Source organism: Falco cherrug, chromosome 13, assembly GCF_023634085.1.
Source record: "Falco cherrug isolate bFalChe1 chromosome 13, bFalChe1.pri, whole genome shotgun sequence".
Lineage (NCBI taxonomy): Eukaryota > Metazoa > Chordata > Aves > Falconiformes > Falconidae > Falco > Falco cherrug.
This window is the reverse complement of record NC_073709.1, coordinates 25,167,159-25,188,298: the sequence shown is the minus strand read 5'-3', so window position 1 is coordinate 25,188,298 and position 21,140 is coordinate 25,167,159. Positions and strand designations below refer to the sequence as shown.

General features: G+C 39.8%; 1 protein-coding gene across 2 annotated transcripts in view; it reads right to left on the bottom strand.

Annotated features, from left to right (window-relative positions):
* Positions 1-12,558: 12,558 nt before the first annotated feature.
* CENPF (centromere protein F) overlaps positions 12,559-21,140 on the bottom strand; it is a 43,862-nt gene continuing 35,280 nt past the window's right edge. Inside the window, exons 16-20 of one of the 2 annotated variants that reach the window (XM_027809196.2) lie at positions 20,671-20,832; positions 18,826-19,012; positions 17,658-18,134; positions 15,514-15,707; positions 12,559-13,029 (exon numbers count right to left, since the gene is read on the bottom strand). In XM_027809196.2, coding sequence (XP_027664997.2) covers positions 12,820-13,029; positions 15,514-15,707; positions 17,658-18,134; positions 18,826-19,012; positions 20,671-20,832 — 1,230 coding nt within the window. In that variant the 3' untranslated portion in view covers positions 12,559-12,819. The remainder of the gene's footprint in view (positions 13,030-15,513; positions 15,708-17,657; positions 18,135-18,825; positions 19,013-20,670; positions 20,833-21,140) is intronic. The other variant, XM_027809198.2, reaches the window with a different exon arrangement.

Genomic DNA, 21,140 nt, shown 5'->3' with positions numbered 1-21,140 from the left:
AGTAGGGAGCCCCAAGTCCAGCACCACACCTCATGAGCAGATGACTCAACTGAACGTTTGAACTAGTTCCTCTAGGTTGGGTAGCAGGAGCAAAATAGGACATGCTAGCACTATAAGCTGAGGTTGCAGCACTCATTTAAAAGGCACTAGGTTTTCCTTCTTCCCAATAACTGTAAAATCTAAATTATTTCTTCTTTACAGTCCCTGTATTAAAAAAAAAATAAAAAATGGAAAAAAAAAAAAGGGGGGGAGGGAATATAAAAAAAAAAAAAAAAGGGAAAGAAAATCACATTCCTAAGGGCATGTGAACTCCACAGAGGGTGCAAGAGTTTAGTCACAGTCTCCCGCTTGCACTGCCTGCCAGCTGCTTGTCGAAGGCTCCCTGACCAGAGCACAGGGCTTGGGCTGTGGGGCTCTTTCATCCCACGCTTCTCCCACGTCCTGCAGGGAGTGAGGCTGCTAATAGTGGCCTTGGGATGATGTGGTGCTTGAGTCCTCCTCTAGATCCGACTTTAAAGGCCTCGATACAAAAGGGCATTTCATTTGGTCTGATGATCCAGAGGGTTCATGCTCAGGGCTTTGGACTTTGCATTCTAAAGCTCATATTGCTGCAGCAGATTCAGGCAGGAACGTTTCTGAGGAACTGGCATAGTGTGGCTTTTAAATGGGCTAGCTTTGCTTGTTTATTTCTACAAATTTGTAATGCTGCCATGTAGTGTTGCACTTTCTTCAACACTAGGCATGTGGGAGTTACACATATGCTTTGCACGATGAATAAATAACAATCAAAGGAATTACATAATAATTAGAAAGCAGAAGGTTATTTTGCCATGATTAGGAGAGAGATCTTGTTTTGGTATCTGTTTAGATGCCGGTCTGAGTGACAATCAGTCGGTGGCAAAAGTGTTTGAGAAATGAGCTGAGCTGAAATTAGTGAATTTTAAGTCAGTTTTGTAGGGAAAAAAATCAGCAGCTGCACCTCAGTTTGAGGGGATATGTAATTTATATCTGACTGGAGGCTGCTGAGCATATTTGTAAGGTCAACTCTTGCAAGGCTCTGAATGCCTTAGAGAGAGAGCTGAGAATCCTTTAATAGGAGACTGAAGGTACTTGATTCCTTCCAGAGGGGGGGTTGTAAGCAGTAGTGGGTTTTTACTATATCCTGTTGCAACGATTAATATTTAGCAATGTATTATTCTGGACCTGAGCAGACCTTAAGCCTGGTGTTTTCCTCTCCAGAAATACTGACTGAAGACTGCAAAGAAACTCTGAAAAGAGGAATAAAATTTACTGGCTGAGAACAGATTTAGAGGACTTTTCAAACAACATATTTGCATGTTTAGTCATGCAAGGATAAAAGAAAAAAGACCAGACCTGCCTTTATGTATTAGAAGGACATAGCATGCACAGGAGAAAGAAGGGGTTTTCGGAAAGATTAAACGAGAAGTGTAAACAACCTACACCAGGAGAAGCCTGTTGGCAATGACATTTATTAGACCAGGCACAGTTCCCACAAGAGAAGTAACAGAAGCTGAATTGCTTTGAGACTTTTGAATTGGCCAGTGGATGGAAAGAAATTTCATAGCGAGTGGACTTTCTGTCCTACAAAAATATGTTTTTCTCTTTTACTTTTTTGTCTTCATACCAAACTCTATTCTCTATCACTGTTTTCTGGACCAGACAAACAAAATAAGAAAATGGAAATGTTTGTCAAGGTCTTTGCAGTGCTTTTCTTTTTACCCATGCTGGGTGCCTGCCAGCTTGTTATTTGGGTACTTCCTTCTCTGCGCTCTGGGCTTCTGTGTACTTGCTATCCAAAACCAACACCCCTCTCCCAGTCCATGCTGGCACTTACTCCAGCGTAGTGTCCAGCATCTCTTCTCACTCTGGTCTATCGCCAGTTCATGCATCATGAAGATGCTTAAAGCCATCCAACAGCATTGCCTGACCCACCGTCCATGCCTGGCCACGCATCGCAGCCAAGCAGTCCTCACCGATTTACCAGGGAAATCGTGGCTGTAGTACTTGTAACCTCTTCTCCAGCTTTGAAAAAGAGTAGTGCCATCACTCTTCCAGGGGGAGGGTTACACACTCAGTGGGATGTTACATGGTTACTGAGGGGAAGAAGAAAGCGATTAATTGCCTGGTTCTGTTAGGAGAAAAAAACGATGGTAAATGCATAGCAGGGAAAGAGAGAGTGAAGAAAGAATATAGGAAACATGCGTGGAGGAAAGAAGGACAGTGCCTCAAAGACAAGAGCCTTTTAAAATGACTAGCACCTTCAGCTTTGATGTTACCCTCTAGGTACCTACATGGCATAGTTATTGGTGTAAAGTGGGGTATAGAGGGTAGTTCTTCCACTGGACTCCAGCCCAAGGCAATTTTCAATCTGGTGCATCAAGGTATACCTAAGGAACTATTTTCTTTGCCTTAGAACGTGCAATTTCAAATAGTGTGCCCAGGAGAAAGCTGCACCACTCCTCCCAGCAAGATTTACTTCTGCTGTTCACACTGTTTTACTGCCTCTGCAGGCTGCATTCTATGGTCTGCTCAGAAATCTTCAGCTGAAAGCTCTTTTCACCTACCCAGCCCTGGAGGTTCAAACATTCCTTTAAGTTTTAGAACTATAATTTTTTTTTCTAGCACACTAATTATGAAACCAGAGAGTTTTTCTAACAAATTTTCACAGAGCAAACAGGTTCCCCCATTTTCTGTAGTAACAAAATGTTCTCAACTCAGGCAAGCTTTTAAAAGTATTTTTTTTCTCTAGCCACTTGCTCAAATCCAACATCAGGCAGTTTTATACCCTTGGAAGTGCAAGGATGACGTTTCAGTTGCAGAATAGTCGTCTCAAATCCTGATCCTTATTTGATTCAAGAAGCCATTAATTCCATGAAAAATATTTCCTTAAAAAGACAGAAATGCTGGTTCTTGCTAAAAGGAACAGGTAAAAACATAGCCCTTAGAATCCAGGAGGGTGGAAGAAATGTCACTCCTGGGCTTGAAATTGCCACTGAAATGGTTCTGTAAGTGCATCATTTCAGGAAATTGATGGGAAACTAAGACAGCACCTGCAGGGGCGCGCAATCCGGTGCCTGTCTGTCTTCTAGTGAGCAAACTGTTCCAAGTAACGTATTTCCTGGAATTTTATCATATAAAGCCAAAAGCTCCTGAAGGCCCAAAGTATATCTTACATTCGGTTTATGCCTTTGCTTTTAGGAGGATCATAAAGTGTTCATTCTAAAAAAAAAAAAAAAGCACAGCGTGAAGACACACCACAAGATTTAGCTCAGGCGAGGCAGAAAGCAGCTGGTAAATGGCATCCAGCAGCGTCACCAAACATTTCAGGACAGGAGCACAGGCAGCGGAACACCACAGCGGTGTGGAAGCTGAAAGGCCATCTTCCTCAACCTAGTAAAATTATTTGCTTTGATTACCGTGTGAGTATAGATCCAGTGACAAGACCTGTTAGGAAGTGTCACGGGGTCTTCTATATCCAGTAGCAAAAAAGGTTAATCTTACATTTCTAAGGCCAAAAAAATCCTTTTTGATGTACCACACCCCAGCACTATTCTGAGTCACACTGAAGCAGCCACGGGAGAAAGCAACCTCTGCTTAATCCTTGGCACCATCCTACGTGTTCTTTGCCCTTCCCTTCTTCAAGTGCCATACCCTTTCTACTTAGCCCATCACATCTCGTGGGATTGCCTTCCGAGGAGGCAATCAGCGGACCAGTGTGGTTTAGGATGCTAATGCAATAATTACTGGCTTAATCATCAAAGTGAACAAGCAATTTACCAACAGTCCCTTTCAGCACTGTGCACTGTTACCGTTTAAATACAGATTTTTGTAATGTACCATAATTAGATACTGCACATGGGAAAGTTTTAAAAGTAAACCAGTAAAAATGAAAATGACTGCTCTGAGATGAGCACAGGACCCAAGTTTATTCTTCTCACAACAGAAAATGTCAGTGATCTGGTATGTGGAAACTTTCCTCCAAACCATTACTGACCCAGTGGCCCCATCACAGGCAGAAGGGGAAACGTCCTGTGAAACAAGTTTTGTTCTGCATGAGACTTAAAGTAGGAATCTTCTATTTTGGCAAAGTAGCATAGCTAATATTTTTAGAAATTCCGGGGTGAATAGTTTCATTTCAATTCCTTAAGTTTCTTCTGAAGTTTCAACTGGATATACTCATTCCACTGCCTGCTCTGGCAGTATATACTTCATAGCTGAGTATACTGAAACGTTGGTCCAGTTCTTCCCGTTTCATATGCACATTCAACTGTGCAGTGGCAAATACCAAATTCTTCAAGCACACAGGTGTTTGCCGATGTAAACCAGGGTTTCTATACGTGGAGACAGTTGGAAAATAGAAATGAATGAGTAACGGTCTCTCTCACAACCACAGGATATGTGTACAACAGAATCCTCACCCCTGCGTAGCTGACAGCTTTGATTACTCTAGCCTCTGAAAGCAAGCCTAACCTAGGCATGCTTTGGTTATATGTCAGCACGCTTCAAAACGAGATCGAGAGGAAAAGGTGACACTCACCTAGTTAAATCACAGGATCAAATCTGCTGGCTCAGCACTGTGCAGGTCCAGCCACGAGTACTTGCAGTCCTCAGCCTTCCGTAGCCTTGGCTGTGGAACCTTTTGTTGAAGGTTCACTTTAGCAGTCAACTCAGCAAAAAAGAATGCAGAACATATAAAATTACCTTATAGTATTTACAAAGAGCAGCCTTGCAGATCGGTTTTAACAACTTTTAGATTATTTCAGAAATTATTATAAGAATATATAATTTTGAGCCATGGAAGAGGCTTTAAAGTTGCCCTTTTCGCTATTCTTGGGCATTTCTTAATGTCTATCAAGGCCATAAACTTCTCAAAAGAAAAAGAAATTACTTGACATTGAAGACTCCGAATCTCATCTGACACTTTGACAAACCATGTGCACAGAGAAATCCGTTGGATCTCTACCACAAGGAGTTCGGGTTGCTCCATGTTTTCTGAACACTAGTATGCTGAGCTTGAAAAGTGATTCCTCGTGAAGCACTGGGCATCATGTGTTTCCAGCTCACGGAGAGCAGATTACCCGTTGTCCTTAACGCGTTTCAACAAGAACAACTAATTTTCTATTGAAGTGCTTAAGATTGAATGCCTGTCGTAACGACCTTCAAATTGAACTAGAGTTTTAAGATTTTCCCTGTAGTTCCTCAGAAGCTGCCCATCCTTTTTCTCTTTCTACATGACAGCGTCTAGACCCCATTTTGTGTCATGAATGCCCACAGGTCTCCTTCGACAGAACAAAGAGAGGCCATCATGATTATCTCTTAATAAAGCATGATTCCATGAGGATGCTTTTAGTAATCTTAATTGATTAACACCTAATCCATTTTCCAATTGATTAATTCTTACTGTAATATTAATAATTTTATGTCTGGAGCAACTCAGACTGCACTGGTCAGGCGCTCTCAGTCCATTCTGCAATCATCTGTCATTCAGAGTCTACTCTTGTAGCTTTCAAGATAGCTGAACTTTTTGACTGCTTACTAGCTAGCTGGAATCCAAACTGCAGACCTCATCCTTCGTCTTCCCTTCTCCCATTATGATCATACTGGATCACTGATGTATGTAGCTCAGATGGTCTTGGCTCTTTGTAAGGCTCAAATAGATAAACACAGGGGGTCACAGGAAAACACAAAATAACATTTAAAAAGCCTGTTTTGCTCTGGTGAATTCTAGACCTTCATGTTGGTGCCTTGCCCCTGAGGAACGGGTGCACATGGGCAGGCATAACCTTAGACTCTGTGGAGCCCTAGGCTATGATTTAGTGGCAAGTCTTACAAAGAAAAAGTAAATTTGCTACTACCCTATGCAATGTGTTTCACGGAGCTCTGCTCCATGGTAGCTGACTGCACGCGGGCTCTGACGCTCCCACAGGCACTTAGAACAGGTCACACCTAGGGGAGGGGATGAAGCTTTCAAGCAGTTACCTGCACTGTAGATGCCTAAAGACATTCCTGTACAGGCACAGAAGTGCCGCAGATGTTGGTCAAGCACTGCTGCTGCTGCTAATAGCGGCAGTCTTGTAAAGCAGTGCTTGCTTCTAACGGGTATTTTAGCGCGGATGGAAACTGCATTTGCAATGTTAAAACTAAACCCTTTACTACAAAGTTACAAGAATGTTCCTGTTCTGTGTTGTAACCCCCGAGTAACTCTGCTCTCGTGCTGTTGCTGCAGCGCTGTTTCAGGCACGTGGCCTCTTGCTGTGGCCGGCTGAAGAGCCTTCTCAAGTGACTAGCTGTGTTTGCCTTACCCACACTCACTCCGGTTTTGGTTTGGTATTCACTGCATTTCACCACCTCTTCTGCAGTCCTGCCTCTGTGCTCCTTCCCAGCACGGGAAACATTTTCCAGCAGGATTTATCGATAAGAGAGAGAATCTGGACTGCAAAATGTCTTGCAAATGAAAGATAAAGTCTCTGAGACTTTAGTCTCACTCACTACTTGAGTGAGCTAGAGGAAATAAATGAATGATAGTAGGGGAAAAAAGTGAAACACCTACTTAACTGAAACCTCATTTCAGTCCTTTTCTCCAGTTAATTAAGTATTGAGGAAAATGGATGCAGAAAGCACATTTTAAAGCAATCGAGTACTGCCAGAAATCAAACCAGCAATTTGAAAAGAGAACAACACTGCTCTCTGGCATCTGACAAAATAAGATATTTGACAGGGAACAATATGTGCAGTACTGGTTAATTGAGAGGAGAGGAGAAGAATAATCATAGCTGTATTACTGAATTTATAGAAGTATCTCCAGTGTACCACAGGGACAATGCGAATTTGTGGAATCCTCCTGCCTGCTACAGCAAGTCAGCAATCACTTACATTCCCATCAACATCTTTACAATGTACCCTAGGCAGCAATGCAGAAATAGCAACCGTAGTGGCTGAAACCGGGAGACTTGCCTTTAAAATGACTGTAAATTCCCACACTTTCCTCTGGTGCTGGTAAAGAGATACGGGATAAGAAACAAGTGGGGGAAAAACAATGCTTGCTGTCTTTTGTGAGAGCTCCTCAGAACATGGAACAACCCTTCACCAGTTCACAGGGTATGGAATACGACTATTCCAGCACCGGTCCAATGACAGGTTAGGTTGATTGTGTGTCTTTTCAAAGCATCAGCTTTAGAGCAAAGACCAGTCTTTAGTTTTCTCGCCTTGTAGTTCTAAGCTGTAGCCAAACACAGGGTGAACTCTACCCACGAACATACCTACATTTTGGAAGCTCTGGCAGAACTTTCAAGGCTATATTCTCTTTCCTGCAGTTGCTTTCACTAACCTTCCAATTTTTCTGCATCATTTTAGCATATTAAAATGACTCTTGCAACACAGGCAGCATGCTGCTGTGTCAAAGAAGCCGGCAATGGAGATGTAGACACCTGAACAAACCAATCATTTGGTACCCTTCCCATTCGTACTAAAAACACTATATAAGGGGATGTGTCGTTAATGGGATATTGTTATTTACAGTCTTTGATATAAACCAATGCTCCCATATGTAACAGCCATTCTCAGCAAGATTTTTTGGTCTGAAGGTACTATCAAAGACAAACACCAAACACTTAGATAAAAAGAGAAGTAAAAGAACAGCTAACCAAATTAAACAAGCAGTTAAGCAAGTAGGAGATCTGGGAATCACAGAACAGATTCTTTCCCTCTGTAATTGCTCACAAGAAATTGACAAGAAAAAAAATCCAAAAGGATGAAGTGTCAGTCATTTCCATTAGTAATTTTAGCCTGCAAAATTTGAATCTAAGTTAATTAAAAAGGATCCAAACTATGCTCCTCAGGAGAACTAAAGTCTTCAATCACTTAGTGCCACACAATGACTAAAGCCACACATATCTTTAAATATCAACAGCAGCACTGCAAACATTATTTTTCAACACAGGATCAAAAGAATATAGAACATTTCCCTTTTCTACAGTGAAAAAAATTGGTGGAGTCCCCAGCCACAATTAATAATTTTCCACTCCCCTGTTTTGCCTCTAAAAAAAAAAAACCAACAGTAACGTGACATGGATACACAGATTTCATAAAAAAAGACAATCTACTTTCACAGTATCAAATGCATTTACACTGTATTTCATGTGGTACTTGGGCCTTGTAAATAAAGGAACCCTGAAACGCCATCCAGTTCTGAGAGCAGATTCTCACTAAGCTTTCACCTCTTTAATTTACGAGGCATAGTAGCAAAAAAGCAAAATACAGAAACCTGCTGATTTTTCTGTGCACCCATCAATCATCAACGCATTCATCTATTTCAACAGCTGAACTGGCAATAGAGACCATGACTTGTCTGCTGTTAAAAAAGCTTCCAGGAAGACAAATAAAACAATGCAAAAAGCTAAGCAGATTTAGTTATTTTATAGCTACATCCTGTTTTTCTAAGTTCCATACAGTTGCTGAAGTGCTTCGGTGTGCCTGTAAGTGTGTCAGAGAACACACACGCATAACAGGGGAGATACGCCTGTCTCCTGTCGCTGGAACTATAGATATCCATGTTTTAAGGAAACAACACTGCTTTTGAATACTGCCATTGCAATCTTTCACAGTAGCCCACCATGTATTCAGCTATCAACACCTTTAAAAGGTTCAAATAGCTGTTTTCAATTACTGTTTTCTGCAGAAAATTACTGGCAGCCTTTTGTAATTTGCAGCTCTTTAGGATAAGGTAGCAAAAGCAGAAAGAGGTGGAGTCATTCTAAGGGTTAGACAGTTGAAATCTCAAACAGCGGGAACAAGGATCAGGTAGCTGAAACCAGTTCTGGGACAAATTCAGAATGTTCTCACCACAGGGGTGGCACCTAAGCCATGGAGTGACACTGCTTTCCCTACTGTACACAGTGTTCGCATTGTTCAGCTATGTTTCCCCATCTGAAAGGGACTCATTTGCAATGTATAGTGCTAAGAAAATCCTCGTTCAATGTGTTGCATTTTTCTCAGTCATCCCCTTCAATGTTTTAGGGTACCACAACGTTACCGTCCAATACACGTGCCTGAGACTAGACAGATTTGGATTCACCAGAGCTGCACCTATTGGGTGTTTTTCCCTCTATTTAAAGCATATTAATTTGCATCAGTTGTAGGGCACATCAACAAAATCATAAGCTGGATAGCGAGAATGTTTTTCTTCTTTCAGCTCCATCCTTCCCTCCCACCAGTCGTTACTGGACTGCCAGACTCCTCTGAGTAACCCTGTTGTAAGCCAACAAATGTTAGTGATGGCTGCACCGTACCCAAGAGTGAAACTGCAGTGCAGTGCAGAGCTTGAGAAAGTAGCGCAGAACCCATGTTCAATAAATGGCATTTCTCCTACTAAGGATTAGTTTTCAAAAATTTTGTACAAACTCTACCCAAATGGTAGTTATTAGGCTGTGGTTACATCCTGGGAAGCGCAGGGGTGTCTCACACCTGCCTTTGCGGTGCTGCTCCTGTGCTCAGGTCCTGGGGAACTCCTGGTCATCTGTGGCTGAGTGGGCTCCAGAAGCCAGGGCAGGATCTGATCTGGATGCATTTAAAACTCTGACGTAAGAGAGATCTGTTCAAACATTGGCCCTTAATAATAATCCTGGAAGAGCAGCAACCAAACAAGTCTCCTTTTTATGTTCTCCTTTCATTACCAGGTAAAAAGAAGAAGAATAGTTCAAAGCCTGAAGAGCGAGCTGAACATCACAAGCCAACCGGCCTCTTCCACCAGCTGTAAGGGCACACGGTCAAAGGACACCAGCACTCCTGCCCCATGCTTTTGATTTACAGCTCTGGGCATTTCAGACAGCACTCAAAATCAGTTAGAAAAGCAAACTAGATTTTACACCAATTACAATGTAAACCTTGGGCAAACAGGGAAAAGAAGAAATCCAGCTAATGCATTTTCCTGTGACGTAACACAGTATCGCCACGACAACAGTCAGGTTAGCATGCTAAGAACAATACTAGAGCACCAAAGACATTTTTACAGGGAATTTCACATCAGAATAGAAAGCCACATACAAGTGTCCTTTCATTTTTTACGTATAGCTGATGCTGACAAAACACATCCTATGCAATCCTCACATTAGGAAATCTGATGAGGTGTTTTGATTTTCTCCTACCGCACACTTGACTTACAGATAGGTTGGAGATTAAGTTTTCGATACAGCGTTCAAAATCCTACATCAATTGTGACCTGAAGTCTCATCAGTTTGCAACAGGATGTAGAATATTAAGTCCCATTTTCAAGCGATTTAGGTATTAATCTAAACAATTTAACATCTCTTGAAAATCTTAATCTGTTTTAGGTCATGTACCAAAAGCCTAAGATTAGCTAGCATCGCAATATACACTAGTAACTGAAAAATAACAGGCATCGTAATCTTTCAAAATGCAAACATTTTGCACTTACCGAAATCTAAAGGCTTATAAAATACAAAATGGCCAAGTAAAAAAATATCTGATTACTAAAGCCTCAATCCTTTCTTTTAGTGATGATATTTACTTACTTCATTATAACGTAGTTGTTTAAATTTGTCTGGTTAAGATTAGACAGCTTTCTAAAGATAGATGTTTTTTCCACACTCTTCTCCAAGTGGGACACTTTTCAAGGCATCAGATTAAAATAGAAAACCAATGAATGGGATAAATAAAACACACTTGTTTTGGTTTTTATTATTGTCCACTACCAACACATTTTCACACCCATCTTCTACCTTGAGAATTTTTTTTAAAAATTGCTATAATTCCACACACAATCCCTAAATAAGATCCAAAATCTTATCTGAAATAATTTAACTTTTATGAGCAGCTTTGTTGGTATACTGACAGAAGATGAGGCAACCAAAATACATCCTTTAAGATGGGCCTCTTTCAATCTCCCTGGAAGATGCTGCTAGGCATAGTGCCACAAGGATTGTTTTAATTACCTAATACTTGAGCTAACAAACAACTCGAGATGTTTAAGAAAAAGCCACAAGATCGACTGATCCAACCCCAACCATCAGCGTGCATATCTGTTTACTGAAGGACAGCTTTATATAAAGGTTTTGTTCGTTTGAACTATATGGAATGTTTCCATTTGTCTTATTCTGTTAGACTTATTTGATGAATGCTGAATTTCTTTAAAGGTCTTCCAGTTAGACTGATGAGTAGACTATTTGTTCTCAAACTGCGTTCTAACAGAGAGTGCTGTAAGTAGGGCAGAATAACAGTGCATATGTGTACGTAAATAGAGAAAATGATTGCTTTGAGTGTAAAACTAACTCAGCTTCAAGTAGAATCTTATCTTTGTATCATTAGATAAACACTTGCTAACTTGGAACAAAAGTATTGTCTTTTATTTTAAGTTAAGGAATCTTTTTCAAGGAGCAGAAAACTTTATTACCCACTTTCACAGAAGGAAGAGACATCTTTCTGACAGAAGAACATCATGAAAATGCCTCTCTGCTGTGCAGCTTGGAGTCTTAGGGCACTACTGCTCATGTACAGGAGCTTGATTTTCCTAATAGCTGGCCTGGGTAGGCAAGCATAAACAACATGAATTATTGGAAAGTAACTTCTGTTCAGTTGGATAATGACAATTTAGTTGATGTCACCCTTTCCTCTTGCACAGAATTGCTCTGCTCTGCTGAGCAAGCCCAATTAAATCTTTGAAACCCAGAAGTACAAGCTTGTTGTGATGAGCTTATTTATAATGAATCATCCTAAATTCAAGTGCAGTATCATGAACCAGACCGAGTTGTTGTCTTATATTGATGATACCAGAATCTTAAATGCTATTTCCAAGCAAGTTATCTTCTTTTGGGATCTCAAATGGGATTTTTCTTGAAGGAAAAGGGGCTAACTCAGAGCATTCTACGCAGTTACTGCTTGACACCTAACCACTTCTCCAAAATACCCACTCTCATTACTTGAGATACAAAGCTGCAATGATTTTCATTTAACACGACACGTTTCAGGCCAAGCATTGTCAGGACAAAGGGTGACCTGCAGAGAATCAGCAGTCATTACTGGTATAGCAAGCACAGTTTGTTGTTATGGTGTCCTTTCCAGCCAGACACATAGTGCCCATCCCCAGCTTGCAGAGGATTACTGGTGGCTAAGAGCCATTTTGCCGAGGTAAAGATTAATGTCGTGAGACCTTCAGAGCTATGGTCAAAACCAGTACATACTGGGAAGTAGAAAGAGATGGATTGGCAGATGCTTAGTTTCAGGGAAAACAGACAATCCTCTCTGGGTTTGTTGGGATCAGGTCTCATTCCCCTTTGCACAATATTATTCCATCTGGAAGGTGGGATACCAAGACACAGCGCATCGGGTACATCTCATATCTGGTTTTGTGTTTGGTTTTGCACTTACTAATGAAGTCACCACTTCATGTTGAATCACCCAGTCATGTTTGCCTCGTTTTTCCTGGAACCTCATCTTTTTAGAGATGGGCGAGTTTAGTTTCCATTTGTAAATCAACCTTCAGTAGACAGAAAAAATGGCAACAATGAACTACACAGCAACATGTAGCCCACTTTTTCCATGGTTTAATTTTTTAACAGGTTTGTGAAGAATTATTTACATATAATACTACAGAAGAACAATTATAGCTGTTCCTTCATTATCATTCGACAAGTTTGAGTGACTATTGATATTAGGAAATATTCAAGAACAAGCTCTGCAGAACCCATGTATTGTTGAAATGGTGCCCCTCCAGATAGTTCTCATATTTATTTCACAAGCTGTTTTTTGTCAGTTATTCCGAGTTGTGATTAAATCCACACAGATTTACTGCATCTTACAATTTTCTCTTTGCTCATCTCGCTCAGGTAGTCCTTGTTCATTCAGAGAATTTTTGGCTTTGTGCACCATATGACTCTCCCCAGTATTATCAGAGACAGTTTTTGTGGACTGCTTATACAGGCAAAGTGGTGACCTTGAAGTAGATTTCATTGGTGAAAAAGCTGTTACTGCTTGGGACTGCTGTGCATCGTTTACCTGTAACACAAACAAAAATGTCCTGTTTCACTGGTAATGGAAAACCATATTAGCTTTCTGTAGTGGGGCAAAAGACTTAATGCAAAAGACTAAATATTGGGAATTTGCAAAAAACCATATACATAGATACTGAAAACAGAAAAAAGTATTTTGAAGACATTTATCACTTTGACTATTCAATACAGTGAGGCTTGATATCAATCATTTTGGTGTGGTGCAAGATGGAATATCTGCTACACAGCCGGCAAGCTATTTGCTAGGTGCAAAAAAAAAAAAAAAAAAGCTAAACCAGGAACAGTCTACTCTATTTGTTCACTAAGGTACCAAGTATTGCGCACTAAAATCTGTATTTCATTTTTTCCTGTACGTATTCTGCAAACGTAAGACATAGCTGTCACTTTTTTTGCTGACATCTGGACAAACCACTGCTTTCACATTTTAACTGATGTGCAGTCAAAGCACGCAGTTTAAATTCTACATTAAATTCACAGAGAAAAGTGAATAAATTTGCACATGAAAATGACAGGGCACATTTTAAACACCTTAAGAAGTTTCAACTGTTTGAAACTGGGTGCCTGAAATGAAGTACATATAAGTACCTGTCAAAGAAGCGGAAACGAGGCTTATTTCACTGCTAAAATAAGACATACCATTTACTGTATTAATATAAAGCATGAAACAACATGTGTTGATGGTTTCAACAAACAATGAAACAATATTATGAGCAAATCCTCCAGAAACTCCCAGGTGTACATCATCTCGAAATAAAACAAATATATATCCAGCAATGTCCAAGAGACAAGGCCACAAATTCCTAGAACTGATGACTTCTGCACATTTACACTCGGGGTGGGGGGTAGGGTGGGGAGAACAACCTGAAACCTTAATTTCTCCTATACAGATGAAGGTAAGGAGTAGCCTGTCCTTATACCTTGACAACACAAGCTTAGGCAAAGAGGAGGAAAAATTGGGAAAGCCCTCCCCAAGCTAAAAACAGTTTCTTATGATTACTTGTCATTTGCTATAACCTTGACCATAGTCAGTGAGAACCATGCTGGCAGGTGATTACTGTGCAACTGTCTGCGGGCAAGGCTTCCTATGTTTTTTGCACTACTGAGTTTCTTTACAAGCAACACCCTCCATTTGCTTCTAAACTTACAGGAAAACATACATAAAAGAGTGTAAATAAAATTTATTGGCATCACTTAATGGAACAGTAAAAAAACACAGACCTCCAGGCAAGGCCTGTAAGAAGCAGCAAGTTTTGGCAAGTAGGGTAATTAACCCTTGAAACAACATACACTAATTCAGTGGATTCGCTCTCACTTCACGATACAGATTTCCTGTTGCTATAGCTCTAAACAAACTACGGCTCTGATCTGACTCACCTTCCTGTGGTGCTTTCTGGCCTCAAAACCTATACATTCACTGAGCTATGTGGCTCTTGCCTTTAACTTACTTGTGGTATCTTGCCAACATACTTGACTTGCTAACAGAAAATAACTGCATTAAACAAACAAACAACAAGTTGTACTCTTGCTTTATGGCTTCACTTTTGGCTGTGCAGGAAACTCCACCAATTGCCAAGAGAAGGCTTTTGTGTAACTTGGCAAACTGGAGCAATTCTTATCTACTACCATATTTCTATGTAGCCCTCAGGTAAAGAAGTATCAATATATAATAACTATTCTCCTATTGCTCAGCTTGAGATAAAAAGGTTAAAAACTTGGGAGATTTCAGACAACAAAAGGTTTATTTCTGTCCTAAAGCTGGAACATTTTTCTATAATCTGCAAAGCATTTGCATCAGCTTAGAAAGAACGCCTTATTCTGATGTACTGTGAAATATTCAGCAGCGTGTCGTATTACTGAAAACATTTGCAAAGTTAACAAACTGCAGTTACTACACTTTCTTTAATAAAAATCAGCTTTCAAAACCTAACTTGGTAGTATTTATTAGTTTAGATAGCCTTAAAATCTGGTCAGCACTAACATTAAAGTCTAGTTTCTTTACTGTTTACATGTTTAACAGCCTCTCAAATATCTGTAGTTACTGTACAGCGTTTCAAATCTGCAATTCCAAGAAAAGTTGTAAGCAGAAAACTAAGCCTCAACTCAGACTCCCAGAGTTTAATTCTTTTGCTGTTTGCTTTTTCTGAAACTTAAGAGACCACAGTATAAGAAATATCTGCTCTTTAATATCCACTACAAGAAACTGATAATACAGCTGTATTTAATTTACATTTCTCAATGGGTTTCCCTATGAAGTCGCAAATTATATCACATGACCAATATGCAGGCTGCTAGCATGGTCAAGACCTCTGTCATGTTTTACTGGTGCAGTATTTATGGTCTTATCTTCACTGTATTGCTGAGAAATGTAAAGACTGATATGTCCTCAAACATACGTGGCAAGACTGATACATCTAGTGAATGCATTAGTTTACCCCATGGCTTTCATACCCAGATACATTTTTTTAGCTACCTTTTGTAGTTTGCTGCCACCAGGTGTCGAACAGGAGTGTTCACCAAGATTATGTGGTACGCATTTTCGTTCATCTTGCGTAGGCAAAGGCAGTTTCTCATTCGGGGAAGCCGGATGGGGACTGCTTCTTAGATTCAGAGCGGTTCTACGTAAAATGTAAGGACTAACCTTTCCAGTGGGGATATCAGCAAACCCTGAAAAATAAGCAGCTTCTATTAAAAACAGCTAAATTATGCTGTCTCAAACAGATCTTCTCTTTCTTCACAACAGGGATAAAAATAGCTGATTAAAAAATATATAATTTGTTCTATTGAATAAAATGGATGAAAAAGATTGCTGAACAGATCTTGTGTATTCCAGAATTCATGCGCCAGCCCTGGAAGTTGTAGACAAGGTACAACAGTAATTCTGTAGCAATGTTTTTTACACAAGTGTTTGATCTTTACAGATACATTATCACCTGGCAAATAATTTCAGCCTGAAAATGTGCTGGTTTTACTATAATTCAATCAGAACATGATACCGTGACACCATATTTCATGTTTTTCTCTGCACAGAACTACAGTGTAATAGATTGTCTATTATCTCTCTACTTAGCCTAGTTACTGAGACATTAACTGGCACATATGTCCTCAGAACAGGTGTTTCCAGAAAAATAACAATACTGTTAAGAAAATGAAATGCAAGTAACTTCGCAATCCTGACTTCTGGGAGTGACTGCCAAAGCCGAGGCGATTCAGTGTATCTATCTTGTCCTTCAGTGATTGCAATCGCATGTATTATAAAGGGGTACTTAACAGGTCGTTGAATGTACAACACATTTTTCAGGTTCTGATTTGCACTGTCTCCTCAGTTACTTTCTGCTACCACATACCCTTGCATGGAATATCAGGCTACCTAATCTCATCGCATTCACAGTAGAATGAAACTGAACTCTCATTAAGATGGTAATATATTTCTGCTATGGGCAAGAGAGTTTCAACTCAGGGAATTTTAATCCATTTAATGTATTGCCAATTAATACACTTTTAATCACTGCTTCTGGTATTGAAAGAAATAAAAGCACACAAATAAGCAAACACTTGGGGAAAACACCTCTGCTTGCCTCCAGACACATCTCCTCCCCAGTTACTGGTCTCTAGTCACCTCGCTGCATGCTACAGCTTTAGTGAGGTGATGGGAGCACAACTGATGGGGGTCAGATCCTGCTCCGTAACACAATTGCTCAGGCACGGAGGAATCAACTGGCTGTAGTCCCTCTGGGATCATACCTCGTCCTCACCCCCCCTTCGGCCTCCACCCCAGCTCAGGCTACCACCACCCCCCTCAGCCTTGTCCTCCTCGGTATGATACTTGGCTTCAGCATTACTTCTGTCCCTCTAGCCCCAGCACTGTTTTTCCTTCACCTTTCACTACCCTTTCTTACTCACATTTTCACAGAGACACAGCAAACACCTCTGACTGGTTCCATTTTGGCACATGGTTTTGTCCTTTGAAGCAGCTGGTCCCAACCACGTCTGGCACCGGGCAGCCCTGACATCCTTCCTCAGAGTCCCCCTGCAGCCCTCACCACCGCCCACGTGCCAGTCAAACCCCACACAGCTATTAGCTGCCTCTTTCAGCTCGTAAGGAGTCCTACCGAAAGAACTGTGGGGCTGTGGAGGGAGCAAACATGACTCCGTCACAAAACAGTACTCTAGCGCTCCAGTCTTGTTGCCTTTAAGATTAGATTCATTCCACATCCATTCTCCTGTAAGTTTCAGTGAATAGGTCAAATAATGCTTTTAAGAAGACTGCCTCTAGTTATTGTCAGCAAAACTTTGTTGCCATTACATATCGTATGCTTAGCCTCTAACACATGCATTACCATGAACCACAAAATCGTGGCTGCCAAAAGCATCTAACTCTTAGCAGAACGGTAGTTATTCAACCAACATAAATGTGCAATGCTGGTCTAATGCCACAGCTCCACAAACGCTAACTTGGCAGATCTTCCATTGACTACTTTCACCTTCCATTGTCACAAAAAACGTTTGGACAGTCACCTACTCACCCAGAGTAAAACTAATGCAGCAAAACAAAAGAGAAAACCACAAACCTGCTAGGCTTAGGGAATGTTTGCCTTCATAAAATGCTATAAATACCTTTTTTCACTACTTCTGGAAGCCCATCTGCCTCGTTGTCTGTGTTCTCCTGATCCAGCAGATTTCGACAGAGACCATCTTTCCTTTTTTTTTTAGATGAAGTCTCTGGCACAGGGGATCTTGGTTCTCCATTATCATTCCTTTTGTCTTCATATCTGTGCCTTTTACTTGAAAGCTTAGTAATACCTTCATCTGACCTCAGCTCTTCCACAGATTGATTGCTCACTGTTAATGAGTTAACAGAATTCAGCAAAGGAGTGCTGACAGCATCACTTGTCAGCCGTTTCAGCTGAGCATTCAGCAAATTGACTTGTGTTTTTAGCATCTCATTTTCTTCCTCTAGTTTATAATATTTAACAATTAGAGAGCAGTATTTCTCCAAGTTCTCATTTGCTTCTCTGGTTTTCACTTCCATAGATTCCTGTAATTCTTCCAGTTTAAACTTACTTTCTTCTCTAATGGTATTTGCATCAGCACCTTTCAGCAAAGCAAAACAGCATTATTCATATAACTGACATAAAATGCATATATAAGAATTTATAACGCAATGGTCACACATCTTTAATTATACATGTTCTGTAACCATGCAACTATTAAAAAAGTGGCAGTATTTATAACAAAATCAGTAATGTGTTAGACATAATAACATATTTGCTAAAACAAACATGCAAAATTTGAAAAAAATCATTGCCCAGTGGACGGGCAAACATTTTTCCTGTCATTTTGTAACTTCCGAACACTCAAGTTTGTATCCCTAACTTACTTCAAGTATCATTTACAATACAGTGCATCTCATGGAGTGAGCCAAAATATAAAGTATGAAGCATAATCAGAGGAGAAGACTTGCTGGAAAATGAGAAAAGAACTTGTACACAAATTTTAGTTATTAATAAAAACACTCCCCTTCTCCCTTGAGACACTTTAACCACAAAATTGTAATATTTAAGACATAAATTAATAATCCAGTTGCCTCTGATACTTCAAGAGAAAGAGGATTAACTAGATTTTGAAAACATTTGACACATTTGCAGTTGTACTTTTTTATACTCAGCTAAGAACCGTGTTCTGTCTTAGAGCTGCATATGCAAATGGAAATTTTGGGGAAAAATAGTTTTACAAACAAATACACTGCTAAGAAAGCATTAAGATTGAATCTAGATCCAGTTACCTTCCTTCTTATGCTCAGACATAGTTAGATTTTTCTTCTTTAATAGTTCATCACGTTCAGCTAGTTGTTTCTGCAACATTTCCTTTTCCTGTTCCATCTGCTTAGAGGATTTCATCCACAGCTGCACTTGACTGTGGGCAAATTCATTTTCTTTCTTCAGTTGAACTATGATGTTAGTATTATCAGCCTACAAAATAAGAAATGTAGTTATTGCACCAGAAACATAATTCTTCCACTTAAACATTACAGTGTCAAATAGAAGCTTAGCTGTTACACTATTTTAGCTGTAGAGAACGGTTGCAATGTATACTTGATTCTGTACAATCTCATTATTGCAGGTCCTTTACTGCAGGAAACATGAAAGTCCTCTTGCTAGATAGGTACATACAGGCAATTAACTCAGCAGAAAACAAGAATTTAAACACCAATAAGGAAGATTTACTGTCTTCTGAACATTCATAATTTGTTAGTATATCTGATTACTGATGTCAAGCCTGGCATCCTACCTATGAGAAAGCTGTATGAACTCCACAGCAGTTGTCCTTTTTTTCCACCTGTTAGCACTTCACTGACATGGCGTAAGAAAGTGCTGCTTTTCAGGTAACAGATTTCAAACCAATACTAAATTTTAAAGCGCTCTCTCCCAGTCTAGGTCGTCTAAGTCTCCTTTATTCTTCTTTTCAACCCTAACACATCTTATTAGCACAGAGGCAAGATAACACAGGTCTGCTTTGCACTCTAAATTCCAGCTCAAAAATGCTACTTTGAGCAGCAGCAGATCATTCCTTTCTATGTACTTCCACTCTCCTGGGCTGCCTGCTCTTCTGGTCTGGTACCATCAACCTGTGTGCAAATACCATGCAGGGAGCACAGCTGGAAGCCTTGTACGCTACATTTACACTATCATGGGTACTATTTTCTGTCACTAGCACATATCCTATAGTACCATATCATTGGACTACTGGTATTAAACAAATTAACACCAGAGTGGGAGGCCCTTTGGAATAAAGAACTGTTGACCAAGATGAACATATTGCAATTCAGTGTTTACTTGCAAGTTAATTGAATTGACTGTGTTCCTTCAAGAGTGCACTCAGAGATATTCATTCCTGAAGTGAGAGTACAGAGTTGGAGCCAGTAATCAATAACAGACAGAAGTTAAACAAACAAACAAAAAAACAACAACCAAAATAAAACCAACAAAGAAACCCCCCCCAAAAAAGTAGATGAGAAAAATTCAAGGGAAATTAATACAGAAATTCAGCTATATGACAGTTAAACTTCACTTGTGCTACTAGAAAGCAAACCAAGCACATTTAGAACTGTTCCCAGCTATCAGTTGTTCACAGTATGTGGAGCTCGTATTCTATCACCACTAAGAACAGTTCTGTCATAATTGTAATGAGAATTCAATATAAAGTGAAATTGATACTCTCAAGAACCACAAGCAACGCATTCAATCCTAATGCTCAAGACAAAACATGGTATTTTTTATCATCAAAGTAATTCACAAACAGAAAACAAGGGCACTGCAAAGTCTCTTTTGAGTGTATTCTAACTACATGGTAACCCAGTTGCAACATTCAGTGTAGACAATAGACAGCTGTGTTTAGTATCAGGTAAACCAACTCTAGGTGATCTCAGTCCTGGCATACCTAGCAGGATTTTTCCAAGGTAGATCTCAACAGTAACAATGTTTCCTCCATGCTCTATATACTCACTCATTAGTGAAACAAAGACTGTATCAAAGTCAAGCCAAACCTCTGGAGCACTGATTCCCAATTTTTACGACACAGTGCCTTGGGTCCCATATAATTGGCAATGCTTAAATAGGTTTTACTTAACCTTAGTTTTTAGGAGTTCTCCTAAGGTTTGATTAGCCTCTTTAAGGGAATTATTTAGTTCTTCTTTATTTGACTTCAAATGCTCAATTTCCATTTTTTGTGAGCTGATAAAGTGCTCCAGTGAATTCATCTTTTCTTGACAGACCTCAATTGCTATTTCATTCTAGAGAAAAAAAAATGTGCCTAATTACTATGATACTAAAGAGGATATTGACTTGTATTTTAAAGATGCATTTAAGAGCATATCACAGCCCATAGGAATTATACAGCAAATTTGCTTGGTATGTTTTGAGGAGTCTAAGACTGAAAGAGCAATTTGTCTCAAGTGTATATTTTGAATACCAGAATCATGCCTCTAAGAAGTCTGCCATTAGAATGCCCTTATATTTTACTATAACTTCCTCTTAAATTTACTTTTTAGTCACAAGAATGTAAGTTATTAAGAAATAATTACAGTAAATTGTTTGCCTG